Genomic DNA, 14,850 nt, shown 5'->3' with positions numbered 1-14,850 from the left:
TAATGTATAATCATAGTGTAAGCCCACTTTACAGGTAGTTTGCAGGCTTTGGTTGTTGGAAGTGGAAGTGGGGCGCATTTGCCTTATCTGCCTAAGAGTGCTTTCTCATTGCGTTCTTTGTCCCTGTCGGGGCATACGTCTGAAATCCCCCACAAGATGGGGTCTGAACGTATGCGCCAATGGGGCCATAGACTGTAATGGTGATGGCAGAGAGAACGTGCGCTCCAACGTGCATCATTTTCGGGAATGTCCGCTTACTGGAGACAGACACTCAAATGTAGTAGACTGCCTAAAGACACGCAATGTGAAAGCACTCTTAGGCACCAAAATACCTTGTCCCTGCCCTGTCAGCTGTTGGTGGGGGTGTGAGATGGTGAACGCACCACCACCACCGGTCTGATATGGAGGACTTATCCCAAGAATAAGACGTCAAGATTTCAGGCCCGTACTATCCCTTTTAATAGAATAAACTATTTTACTAAATAGAATTTTGTGACTATACAACCAATATAATATACTAAAAAGGTCAGCTTTTAAGAGATGTCCTCTCTTCTTTAAGCATTCACTTGAACAAGCAGAACACACTGAACAGAGGCAGCTATTCAAGATAACAATTAGAGAAAGAAGTAGACGGAGGAGTGGACGTGTGTGGACGGAAAAGAAAGAAGAGGTGATACACAGGTAACACTGCGAAAACATGGCATGGATTTCAACCCTCCCCCCAAAATTATTTTGCCTATTCCCCTTTATTTTACAGATGTGCATCCATTAAAACTCCTTAAATGGATGTCATACAGGGGGTTTCCTGTCCGGGGCTTTATGTAATACTACATGTTCCTTGCACTATTGCAGAAGAATTGTTTGACCTTACTTTAATTTTCTCCAATTCCCTTCTTCTCTCCATTCTGCTGAACAGGACAGAAGTTTCTAAGAATTGTATTTTATTATGGCTTCCATACTGTATTACTTACATTGCCACAGCTGTTAGTTGGGTTGTATGAGACAAAAAATAAGGTCACAAACTATGTACAAGAGTGCGACAGATTGTGGATGGTAATGCAGCTCAAGCCAAACTTAGATACAAAACCATACACAGTCCAGGAACAAGAGTGCTATTTCTTGGGAAAACAGCAGGCACTTTTTCCAATCCGATGCAACCCCTTCTAAGGAAGCCTGAGATATAAACACTGGATTTCAAGTTGGTTTATCCATAGGTGAATCTATGCATTAATACTGCCAAAAAAACTGGATGCAATTAGTAAATCATGCAGGAAGGAGATAGGAGACAAACTCTATACTCTTTATTTAACTTGAAAATTAATTTTGTGTTTTGAAGAATTCTCATGGGGAAAAAATGTTTCAGGATGATGAGCAAGTCACTGCTGACATCTGTGAAGTCAACAAGCTATCAGTTTAATTACTTTCAAGTAAATTGCTCAAGCAGGGACCATATACTGGAGGAACGAGCCTGTATTCCTGCATTACTAAGCATAAAAAAAATGAAGCATAAAAAAATATATATTCTGCTTTTTTGCTGGTGGTTCTCAGTTCTGACCAGTCCATCAAATAATATTTAACCACCACATGTGATATCAGTACCATGTAAATTGTAGGGTTTTGACAGTACAGTAACTGTACTTCACAGCCATTTACAGGTAGCTCAAAAATGTCAAGTATTCCTAAAATATTTTACAATGTTGCTAATTTTATACAATCAAGATAACAGCAGAGAAGACCCTGGTGGACCTATCTAGGCTTGCACAAGATCGATCTTCCTACAGAGCGGTCATCCAACAAGTCCGTTAAGTAATAATAATACTAAAATAATCTGAAAGAATTAATTTGTTGTCAAAATGTGTTTAGCATGCCAACCACGTAATACACGGATGAACCAGGTCCATCAGAGAAGAGGCTGCTTTTACATAGCAGCTCTACACCTCATCCCATGTTGTCCATCTAACTCAATAGGGCTACAGACAGGAGTTCTTGTCTTGAGTCAACCTCTGTAAGTCATCAATGCTGCCTGTAAACTTAGAACTAGTATATTTATAGTTATTGGCCAATATAAAATACGCTTAAATCAGATATAACTTTTTATTTTATGTTTAAGCGAACTACGTATAACTCCATAAACATTAATTATACATTTTCCAGAATTAGTAAGTAGGTGTTATACTGGATGCAACCACTTGTTACAATGGATTGGTCACATACTCCTGAACAAATTATTAAATAAATGAATTTACAAGTTTAACGCTAAAAGTATAAACAGAAAATGTATTTGCAAAGTTTCATGGCGTGTTACCAGCCCAACAAACATTCATTACTAACAGGCTAGACCCTCGCCTCTAGATGGCTACAGCCTAAGCAAAATCTCAAATTTTATTAAAATGTGAGAAGTATCATATGTCCAGTATGTAAAGACAAAATATTTCTAAACTAAATGCTCTTGTACAATGTTTCGAATCTTCATGTCCTGACTACTGAAAAGAAAAACTTCACAACTGCGGTTCCTCTCAACGATACACATTGAGTGTGAACAAGCACATAGCCAGTCGAGCTATGTTCAGGTAGAAATATACAACCATTATCATGATTTATTTTCTACATAAGTACTATTTCCACTTCTTACACACATATTCAAACACATAATATTAAATAGCGCTTTTATGAATTGAACGCGAGATAAGACATAAATAACCAGTTCTCTTAAGAGACATTAACATTATGAAATATTAAACATCTCCTAAGCATAAGGGGTAATGCGCACTCTATGCCCAATTTTCCATACAAGTCAGCTTTATGAGGACTAAGGACGTCAAACATGGGAATGCTTTGCGTAGCTTCAGAGTAGCAGCTTCGGCCTGACTTGTATACATTCTCCCAGCTCTTCTTACATACTGTGAATACCTATAATTTACCAGCACCGCTCACAGTCATCTCAGAAGAACATTAAGATACAGGCAGCTTAACTGACCCATGACTCCATACATTATACTAACATTTAGCACCATATTGCAAATTAAATCATATATTCTAGTGACATTGCGTGCATTAAAAAGGCAAAGCACTATACTCTCTATAAAAGTTGGATGTAAAATGGTATTGAAGACCACAAGGTTATTGAGCACTTGTTATGTATAGATATTGATTCTTGCATTTCTGATAATAGTTATAGAAGAAATCTAATTCTAAACACCCAAGTACAGATATGATAATAATTCAGTTAGCGTCATTGAGGAAGGTTGAGCAGGCGCAATCCCACCAACAACAAAAATAATGCCCAAGTTGTAAATTTGAAGAGATCCCTATATATTAATATACATTTCTTATTATTTTGCACGGATAATTAGTGACTACAATATTAGAATGTAAATAGTTGCTTAAACCAGTTTTGCTTCTGTATTAAGTTCATGATTTGGTTTTGGTACTAGCAATACATTGGTTAGTAATGTTAAATGCCCTATCACAAAAAGCAACAAAAAAGCATGTAAAGATATAAAATACAGTCAATACTGGACATAAAACCTTACAGGAAGAATTACTCTTAATGATAAAGAACAACGAGAACATTAAGAATCCACCAATCCACACCACTTCAAAACTCATTGAACATACAAACGCACAAAACACTGTTTGCAAGTGTGGTTGGTCACTTGGTCTACCTTGTTCTACACTGTTGCTTCTTACAGGGACCTGTGGAAGTTGCCTTCCTCTTCGACTAAATGAAGAATCCGCTGTAGATGACTGACTTCCTACTTGATGGTTTCTGTTAAGTGAAAAAAAAATAAAAATTAGTTAGGAAACAATGTAGAAGGAAGCCATGCCCTTAGATAGGCTGCATATTATGGACCAAGACATTGGTATCAGATCATTGACTGTCAACCTGTCTGTTGCCGCCATGGCACCTATCATTTTGATTGACAAAACAGCACTGCATGCAGTGTTATTCTTTCCAACAAAAAGACGAAATCTGCAACAGAGGCTTTCGATGGACCCTCCAAGGCAGATGTAAGTAGAGCTTGACCTCACCATTTTAGGTTCATAGCATGAAGAATGTAAAGACAATCAGAATAACCTTACCTAGATGTCTAGTGATTTGATGAAAACCAAACTAATACATTGGCATAAAACAATTGACAGCTTGGTTCCAAAATTTAGGAAGTTAATGTTAACCTTTTTAAATGTGTTGTTACTGTACTTCTTTCATTGTCCTAGTTCAAAGTAGATGCAAATATTTCCTCTAAATATAAGAGCATTGGAAGTCAAATGGTTTTAAAGGCGTTTGATCATGTGGACAATATTGGGGGCTGGGCTCCAACTCTGGCTATAGATGTGAATGGATGCCATATACTACTACATTTCCCCTTCCATAAGGCCGTAACTAACAGAATTCTAATATGTATGGGCAGTTTTATATACAAAAGCTCAGGAATATAAAGGTATGATTAGGAAATATCTTTGAACTAGCATAGTTGGCACATATTTGATAACAGACAACATAAAATAAGGTGGTGGGTAAATAATATTACCTTGGGTAAGTTCAAAGAATCCAAAAAAAGTGTGACATGCAGGGGGTAAAATTATCAGGAAAGTAGAAGGGACAAATGCCCTAGGGTCTCTATCACTCACCACAAAACAATTCACAGCAGGATCTAGCCACGAGCTTCTGATGCTTCACTTAAAAAGAGGGCACTGACAATTCAAGTGAACCTGATAGCAAATTCATGCTGCCCAAAACATGGGAAACATGAATCAGACACTGGCTGTGTCACTTCAGCAGTGTAAGTTATGGCGTTTCAGAGAAGATATACATTTAAAGGCTAGCCAGAGACCTTGGATGCCATTCCCTGGAAGCCTCTCCCCTTATAGACCTGTCAATCGAGGGGAGCGGGGCAAGAAGAAGCCGCCAGGGAATCGCCTCCTAAACTAGATGCATAGTTCCAGGTCGGCTTTAAAGAGTATGTTTACTCTGAAACAACGCTGAGTATGGTTCGGGCAGCATGAATCTGCTGTCAGGTTTTCTATAATGGTAATTAGACAATGTGTGTTATAATGTATTCTATGGCATTATATAGACACTATTTAGTTTTCTTTTTTATTTGTATGCGGTGTCGTGGTAGTATTTATTTAGGAAGTGTATAGTATTGCTATTGTACTTTTGCTTATATATTTTTATACACTGTAGTTTCACCTACAGCATGGCATATCTAAAAGGGTAGGGCCCCTAAATAAAGTGCTGTGACCAAGGATTTCATTAAGACCCCCATAGACTTTAGACTAACATCAGTGGGCCCTGCCCACAGTCTAATTTGTATGGTGGCCTCCGGACCTCTCCTGTCAGATAACGTTGGGGGGAAATAAGGATCTGGCATGTCCGATTTCGAACTAACGATCCTTTTGTTCTCGGCAAGATAAGCTGCCACCATGGGAGTCCGGCAGCGGTTCTTTTATAGGAGCACTTGGCACATCAAGCTCTTCTACACATGCAACAGTTGGGAGAGATAGCTGCCGGCTGAACAATCGTCAGAACCATTGTTTGGCCGAAAGCTGTCTATTCTGTATGGGGCCTCTTGAATTTATTTGCATAACACATACATACACGCAATAGAAGAAACCAAAGGGCATTTATTCACCAAGGTTACAGCCACACACTAGAAGTACCTACATGCAACTGAAGTCACTTGTTGGGGATAAGGAGAGGTAGAAGAAAAGATAAAACTGACAAAAAAAGGAGTCTGCAATGAAGCCAGATGAAATAAAGGACTGTGCAAAGGACTGCAGCACTCGATCCCAAAACACAGATTGCATGTACCTGGACACATGTAATCTGTGAAATGCAAAAGTTACAAGAAAGTTTCTGACGGTTGAGAGAAAAACTCAATGGTGTTCCAGAGGTGCCCCAATCTTCAGCTCTTGTGGCAGTACCAGATTCGGGCAACTCTATTTTCATTTTGAGATGATGCTTCACACAAGAAAGCTTATTTTAATAGCTAAACCAGGGCCCTTCTCTGTCTACATATAAGCTGGAACAGGCGATGGGGTTGTCTGAGCTACTAACAGTGTGATGTAAAAGTTTGGGCACCTCTGGTCAAAAATATTGTTGTGAACAGTTAAGCAAGTTGAAGATGAAATTATCTCTAAAAGGGCTAAAATTAAAGATGACACATTTCCTTTGTATTTTAGGCAAAATAATATAAACATTGTCAAGGAAAATGGGCTGATGCAAAAGTTTGGGCACCCTTGGAGATTTGTGTGCTCAGTACATTTTAACCGACGTTTCAGACCTTAATTAGCCTGTTTGGGTTATGGCTGGTTCACTATCATCATTAGGAAAGGCCAGGTGATGCAAATTTCCCAGTTCTGTAAAGACCCAACCTCCTCTAATCTTGTGCCAAAAAACAGCAGCCAGGGGTTCTTCTAAGCAGCTGCCTAGCACTCTGAAAATGAAAATGGTGGAGGCCCACAAAGCAAGAGAAGGTTATAAGAAGATAGCAAAGCGTTTTCAAGTTGCCCTTTCTTCAGTTCAAAATGTAATTAAGAAATGGCAGTTAACAGGAACAATGAAGGTCAAGATAAGGTCTTGAAGACCAAGCAAAATTTCATTGACAGCTGATCGTAGGATTGCTAGAGAGGCAAATCAGAACCCCTGCTTGACAGCAAAAGACCTTCAGAACGATTTAGCAAACTCTGCAGTTGTGGTACATTATTCTACTGTTCAGAGACACCTGCACAGACATGGCCTTCATGGAAAATTCAGCATCAGAAGTACGCAAAAGAACATCTAAACAAGCCTGATGCATTTTGGAAACAAATCCTGTGGACCGATGAGGTTAAATAAGAACTCTTTGGCCACAATGTGTTTACAAGCTGTGATACTTGCAAAAAGGGGTGCTACTAGGTAATTACCATGCAAGTAATTACCATGCAGGGTGCCCAAACTTTTTCATCGGCCCATTTTCCTTTTTGTATTTTTTAAAATGTAAAAGATGAAAAAATTTTTTTTTTTTTGGGCTTAAAATTCAAAGGAAATGTGTCATCTTTAACTTTAGACCTTTTACAGAACATTTCATCTTCAACTTGCTTAACTGTTCACAAGAACAGTAATTTTGACCAGGGGTGCCCAAACTTTTACATGCCACTGAATAAGAGCCAGTCTGTCAGCCCCCTTCACACACAGCACTGATGCCATTCTGATGTGCTGATAGCTTGGAGCACCTTTGGATATACAAGCTAGTATGTTTGCATATTAGGAACACAACTAAAGATGTATTCTTTTCAAGTGGAGAGCTGCTTTAAAGGGTTATACCTATCTTATGATGTGACAGCGTATCTCTAGGATATGTCATTGTTTTTTGGTGGGGCGGTCAGGTCCTGAGACTGGAGAAAGGTCAGGTCCTGAGAACGATGCAACACTGGTTTAGCTCTGCCAACCCTTCACCACACTCCAGCCACCCACGATGCAGGAAACTGCCGCTGACTCCAGTCTATAAAGTGCAGTCAATTGCACATCTATTTGGATAGTAAGTCCGCTATACAGGAAAAACTGCACAGAACTGTGACTCATTCTCAGGATCTTGCCTATTACACCCCACGGATCATGCAGTAATCGCATATCCTATCGATACGTTATATGATGGGTATAGGATTTACGTTATGCACCATAAGCAGTCAGTACAGTTTATCTCTGTTCACGCTTTATACGTGAGTGTGAGTCTCATTTATCAGAACTAAAGAGACTAGCCTTGCTATATATATATATATATATATACCAGCACATCACATAGCAGCTCTTATATAGAAAAAAGGCCATTTTGTTTTGTATAAACCGGACACACTGCAATATGCATAAAAGTGTATATATAAGCATGCAAACACGTGAGGCATCAGGAAAATGAGTATAGGTATTAGTAGATACATGAGAAAGAACTACAAAAAACATTTCACAATGGAAAACACACACATAAAGCACAAATATGGCCTTTATAACCAACAAACTTTATTACCTTCAGGGAAAAAAAGACTAAACTTTCTATTACTATTTTGACATTAAGTGTACAATATACACAAACTGTGAACAAGGTCTTTTCTTTTACTTTAGAGGCCGTGTGATCTCTCCTAACAGGTCTGTTAGTAAAAACTAGTATTCTACATAAGATAACGATTCTTAAGCATCTTATTCCAAATTCTGTTTTATATCGTTCCTCTGTAATTCCTCCTATAAATTTCTGAATAAATGATTAACATTGGGGGTGCGTACTTACACAGAATAACACTGTGCAATTAGTGCTGGCAGTGCAGAGACAGTTCGCTCTGACAAGGAGAATGACCACTACCAGTTGTCAATTCATTTAAGAATTTCTAGAAGGAATATGGATAATGCTCCAGATTGGCATGGTGGCTCAGTGGTTAGCATTGCAGTCTTGCAGCGCTGGGGGCCTGGATTCAAATCCCACCAAGGACAACATCTGCAAGGAGTTTGTATGTTCTCCCCATGTTTGCGAGGGTTTCCTCAGGGTTCCCCGGTTTCCTCCCACACTCAAAAGACATACTGATAGGGAATGTAGATTGTGAGCCCAATGGGGACAGTGATCATAGTGTATGTAAAGTTCTGCAGAATATAATGGCGCTCTATAAGCAAAGCATAATAAATAATATTTAATGGGCAATTTAAACATTTCCTATAATAGACATGTCAGTAGTGGTGAGGGATCCACTTTAAATGTTAAGATTTTAGTTACAGAATTTAGAATCCCAATGCTGGGACAGCCAGCATCAATGGGAATCAGATGGGGATCCCGGCAGCAAGTCTTCAATTCTCCATCAGAAGGGAAATGAATCATTACAAGGTACTGAAATCAAGATGTTGTTTGTGTGTTGTGTGGATGCAGTGGCGTAACTTGAAGCTCATGGGCCCCAATGCAAAAGCTCCAACAGGGCCCCCAATTATTGCAAGTCTTTAATAGCATTGGTCTTTTCATATAGGCCAAAGGGACCTTTTGGGCCCCCTAGGCTCCAGGGCCCAGGTGCAATCGCAAACCTTGCACCTATTGTAGTTATGCCCCAGTGTGGATCCTCTTTATGGCCACACACCACTATGCCTAATAGATGGGCATTGAGATTGAATTCAGGCGGCAGGTGTGTTTCTATGCCAAGAAAAGGTGCAAATTTCCTTTGTAAAGGTGGGTTTATACCACCCACTAAACGAGCACCAATTAGCTACTTGTTAGCTAATTGGCAGTCATCTATTATCCTGTTTACACGGGCAGACCACATTTACTATATGCAAAGAATTATCCATAATAGATAAAACTGTGCAGTGTGAATAGGCTGCCATTATTGTCTGCAGTACAGGTCCTGTTTCCACACAATAACGCACTGCCCAGAACGATGTTCTTTTAAAGGGAATCTGTCAGAAAGCTTTTGCTATGTAATCTGAGGACAGCATGATTTAGGGGCTGAGACACTGATTTCAGTGATGCGTCACTTATTAGGCTGTGTGCTGTTGTTTCAATACAATGAGTATTTTATCAGCAGGAGATTATCACTGCTAGACTACAGCTCATGTACCTCCTGGACAAACTCTGCCTCCAGCACTGATTAGCAGCTTACTATCAATATATAATGTATATAGAAAGTTGTGGTGTGGGCGGGGATAGCTTTCTGAGCTCTGCTACATACATCTAAAAACTCCAAGTAAACTAAGTGATACATCTCTGGAATCAGGGTCTCTTTTCCTACATCATGCTGCTCTCAGATAAGGTAGCAAAAACCTGGTGACAGATTTCCTTTACGCTAACTAAAAGATTATTTCACCAGACGAACAAGCGTTCGCTCATTTGTCAGGTGATCAGCAGCCTGTTTACACTACATTATTATTGGGATACGAGTGTTCCTAGGAATGCTAGTTCCTGTATAATCATGCAGTGCAAATGTACCTTAACTGTTAAGTTTCTTTGTAATGCCCATGATATATTAGGGTCACATACTTAAATTGCAGTCTATAAATGTATCTAAATATGCAGTGAAAACCTCATACCTTTTTACTTCAGAAACAGAGCATTTACTGTTTGGTTTCTGGTTGCTAGATTTTTCCATTTTTCTGGGCTGCCTGAGATGAAGTGATAAATAAAAAAAAAAAAGAAAAGCCAGGGCAAAAAATAATAATAGTAAAAGAAAACATCAATGAAGAATGAGATTACATGTAAAGCATTGAAATGATGAACATTGCAGGCATTAATTACCAAATAATGCACATGCAGAAACTAATAAAATATGACGCAAAATCCAGTATGAACAGACATTACTGATATAGGAAAAGACTGATACCGATACATGACTGATAATACAGCAACTGGAAATGCTCATGTTATGCTTTCAGACCACCTGGACAGATTCACTCCCTTAAATGCTGTATAACAAAAACACAAATTGATGCATCTCTCTAAACCCCTCAAAAAATACTACTAGACTTTAAAAGGAATCAGTCACCAGGTTTTTTCCCCCTAATCTGAAAGCTGTACAATGTAGAGACTGAGATCCTGATTCCAGTGATTTGTCACTTACTTGGCTGCTTGCTGTAGTTTTGATAAAATACAGTTTTATCTGCAGGAGATTATCACTAGAGTACTAGTAAACGTGCTGCCATGTAGCCCTCCATATTCATGGGCGCTGTATAACCTAGCTTCCGCCACTGATTGGCAGCTTTCTGCCTATGCACAGAGTACTGTGCATAGAAAGCTGCCAATCAATGATGGGGGCCAGGTTAAACAGAGTTCAACATTCAGAGAACTGGTAAATCTGCAGCAAAGAAAACAGGGATTTCATCAAAACTGCAGCAAGCAGCTCCATAAGTGTTAGATTGCTGGAATCAGGTTCTCTGCCTCTACACCATGCTGTTCTCAAATGGGGTAGCAAAAATCTGGTGACACATTTCCTTTAAGGTGAAAAGATAGCTGTAATGGCAATGTAATTCTGCCATATAGTGACATGATAATAGTGTGGTGATGCCTATGATGCTTAAGGGCACAGAGACCTTTGACCTTGGGTAATTTACTATAAGTGTATGGAATATACTTGTACAATCTATTACTTAAATTAATGTAATATATAAAAGCCTAAAATAATATAATAGGGCTATGAAGCATAGCGTTAAAAGAGTTCCCCAAATTTCTTTAATGCAATACCATTAACTAACAGCAAAAACTTAGTATTTTCTTAAACAGCAAAAAAGAAGGGTCTATAGACATAAAATACACATCACATATACTGCGGCAGATTGACACAGGAGAGAAAACAGAATATGATGGTGCAGAAACAACAGATAGAGCGCAGTCAGAGGGCCGTATAACACGGACGATGATCTCATCGCAATGCCCGGACTGGCCGGTGGCTCTCCGGACCCAAGCATGACAGCATGTATTTCTATGCAGCTGCCACGCTTGGGTCAGTAGAGCTGCCGTCCAGTCCATGCACTGTGATGCGTTGTCCGTGTTATACAATCATCTAACTGCACCCTTAGAAATAACTTTTTAGTGGGAACTATAGGAGGTCTAAGGTTTTATGTAAAACAGGGGTCTTAGGATAGGCCATCCTGATGCAGTTTTAGCTGTGTAACGTACAATTTGACCTAACCAGCCTCTTGTAGACAATGCTTACAGTATTCTGCTGGGAATTATATTCTGTAGTAATACTTTTTTTACTTGTTTTGAGAGTATGATTATTAGTCGGTACATCTCAAAACTAATAACTTTTTTTTTAAGGGGGTCTTCTACATTTTCCTTATTTAAGTACTGATTTATATTCTAAAATTTGTTCATGACAAACAGGTCCAAATGACACAGCAAAAAAAAAAAAAAGTATTTATTTTTTTTTTTTTACAGATCATTCCATGGCAATTCATCAGGTGTTACTATGTAATAACGTAATGGTAATGTGGTGCTTAAAGGGTTTGTTCTCTTTCAGTAAATAAATTTCCCCAGTGGCAGGTTATTCTAAACAAACCATGCTGTAGACACCTTTCCCTGGTCCATTGAGTCTCCGCTGCTGCTCCCAGTGTCTGGCATTGGCTATCGCGCTGGCGTCACGTCGATAGCACAGCAGCCAATTAATGCACTTAGCGGCTCTGAAAGGAGCATTCCATCTACACTGGCAGACGCACTGAGCTCACTGATTGGCTGCCGTGATGTGGACGTGACGTCAGCTTGGCAACCAATGGCAGAAATTAAACAGCAGTACTGAGCTGTGTTCCTGTGAATCCAGTGCTGAAGGAAAATAAAACTGCTCAGAACTGCAGCATTAAGCCTGGTCTCCTGCTGTGCTGAGAGATCCTCTCTTCTCCTCCCTTTTTCCCCCTCCATAGACTTTAAATATGCTTCTAACACTGCCTTGTGTTGGCAGTCTGTCTTACCACAATACGGTATTTTTAAGAGAAAAACAATGGTAAAATCCCAGAGTAAGTAGATGAAACTAATTGTGTTGCTCTTGTAAAGAAGCTTTAGAAATTAATATTGTTATTACGAGAATGAAATGAAAATGTGACAGGTGAGAGAATATATGGATGGAGTTGGCTTTGGTCCCCTATTATAAAGGAATTGTTCCTGCCGTGCTTTGATGACTGCACATAACTATGAATACAGTGATACATCAGAATGGTTTACAATAGTCACACAAATCCTAGCACACTGTAAATTCTGAGTGTTCAAACTATAATAAGTAATACATTGCAGTACTTAATTATATCTTTTATTGCTTCTTGGCAAGTTAGACTGCAAAAACAAATATCCTATTGCTCCAAATTGTATATAAGCCATTTAAACAAATAGGTTCTACATTAGTGATGATTGAGTAGGTTTCATTAACCCTTTCAGCGAGCACGCTCGGGTGCTCGCCAAGTATTTTGGCGTGTTCAGCATTTCTTTTATTGTTGCCGCGCCTGCAAGCATCAAACAGGCAAGCTCTGCATGTGTCACAGCTGTCTAACAGCCGTGACACTGGCAGGTGAGGCGACAATAAAAGAAATGCCGAGCACGCCAAAATACTCGGCGAGCACCCGAGCGTGCTCGCCGAAAGGGTTAATGGAACATACTTGATCATCACTATTCTACATAATAGTGATTAAAAAAATAGGGATGTACTGCACAATGTGTATTTCATGTCAGAGGGAGTAACATATTAAAGTAGTTACAGTACAATACTATACCACCAATATTACTGCCAAGATATCAAAACTTAAAGAACTTATAGTAGACACTGGTTATCATGACATTCCAGTAAAGTTAGCTTAAAATGTGTACGAAATCCCCAATTATACAACAGATTTCTAGGAGTCGTACATTCACGTGGAACATAGATCTAAAGGAGCAGATTAATAACAACAGTACAATTAGGTCCCAGTCTACAGTACCCAATCTTCATATTCTGTTTCTTTCTAATGTATCCTACTTGAGCAATACTACTATCTATTCACCTTACGGACACAAGAATCAGGCAAGTGGTAGAATAAAGGTTTGTTATGATGATAGTAACACATTTTATTGCATTATGCTGTATAAAGCATATATGATTAAACTCAATTATAGTATGTTACATATTGTGATCAAAGTTATAACGAGTTGTTGAGAATCAGAATGAAGCCATTTTCACCTTTGCTTTTGAAATTTCTGTAACTATGCCATTTGTCTGATTGGGGCTTGGATAAGCCATGGGCATGCTGTAGAAACAACTCTATTCAGATGTATGAAAGTTATTCTTTTTATTGAATCTGTTGCTAATGAATATCCGTAGTATTACAGCATCCAGTAAATCAAGGACACAAATTGTAAAGGCAAAATAATTTAGAACTAATGTCCTATAAAGCTGTAAATGAGAAAATGGCTATTGAAGTTTCCTATGCAATTAATCCCACAGTATCCTCATATTTCAGTATCTGTTCATTTGAGCGCTCATTGCAATTAAGCCTAAAGTGTTACTATTGTTTTGGTTTCTTTTTTTTTTAAATAGGTTGCACATTTTGTGATTCTAGTTCTTAGGCTGTGTTCCCACTATGCGTTTTTCAAGCGTTTTTGCCGCGGAATTTCCGCAGCGAAAACGCTTAAAAAACGCTTGGTAATACGTGCCCCATGGTCCCCAATGATAATCCGCGTGTGCTGTGCACAAGCTGCGGGAATTTCCGCTGTGGATTATCATTGAGGAAAAATCCGCAGCATGTCCATTAATTTTACGGACACGCAGCGTAATTGCCGCCATTGACTTGCATTGAAACGCATATTATCCGTGTCAGCACATTTGCACACACGGATATTAAGCGATTCTATGTGCGGATGGTACCCGGGTTTGGCGAATAGGAGACTCTCCTCCGGACCCTGGTACCATAGTACCTGTTAAAAAAAGAATTTAAAATAAAAAATAAAGATTATACTTACCTTCCGATGGCCCCCGGTCTCCTCAGCGATGCGTCCGGTGTGTTGTATGGGTCACGGTGGTGTGAGTACCTGCCATGACGTCATTGAGTCATGTGACAGGTCACGCGACCGCTGACGTCGGCGGTCACGTGACCTGTCACATGACTCAATGACGTCATCGCAGGTCCTTTCACACCACTGCGACCCATACAACAGACCAGACGGAGCGGAGAAAATACCGCTGAGGAGACCGGGGGCCATCTGAAGGTAAGTATTTTTCCGCAATGATAATCCGCAGCGGAAATTTCCGCAGCATGTGCACAGCGCATGCAGATTATCATTGGGGACCATGAGGCATGTATTACCAAGCGTTTTTTAACCGTTTTCGCTGTGGAAATTCCACGGCAAAACGCTTGAAAAACGCATAGTGGGCAAGCAGCCTTATAGC

General features: G+C 39.4%; 1 protein-coding gene across 29 annotated transcripts in view; it reads right to left on the bottom strand.

Annotated features, from left to right (window-relative positions):
• Positions 1–14,850, bottom strand: part of RIMS1 (regulating synaptic membrane exocytosis 1) — a 469,599-nt gene that overhangs the window by 181,941 nt on the left and 272,808 nt on the right. For 18 of the 29 annotated variants that reach the window (XM_073675541.1, XM_073675546.1, XM_073675543.1 and 15 more), the window contains 2 exons: positions 10,040–10,111; positions 3,666–3,769 (listed from right to left, as the gene is read on the bottom strand). In XM_073675541.1, coding sequence (XP_073531642.1) covers positions 3,666–3,769; positions 10,040–10,111 — 176 coding nt within the window. The remainder of the gene's footprint in view (positions 1–3,665; positions 3,770–10,039; positions 10,112–14,850) is intronic. The other 11 variants (XM_073675542.1, XM_073675545.1, XM_073675547.1 and 8 more) reach the window with 1 other exon arrangement.

Source organism: Phyllobates terribilis, unplaced genomic scaffold (assembly GCF_046119375.1).
Source record: "Phyllobates terribilis strain yellow unplaced genomic scaffold, ASM4611937v1 Scaffold_3__8_contigs__length_932513732, whole genome shotgun sequence".
In the NCBI taxonomy this organism is placed as follows: Eukaryota; Metazoa; Chordata; class Amphibia; order Anura; family Dendrobatidae; genus Phyllobates; species Phyllobates terribilis.
The sequence above is the reverse complement of the archived record's forward strand: the minus strand, read 5'-3'. Positions and strand labels throughout refer to the sequence as shown.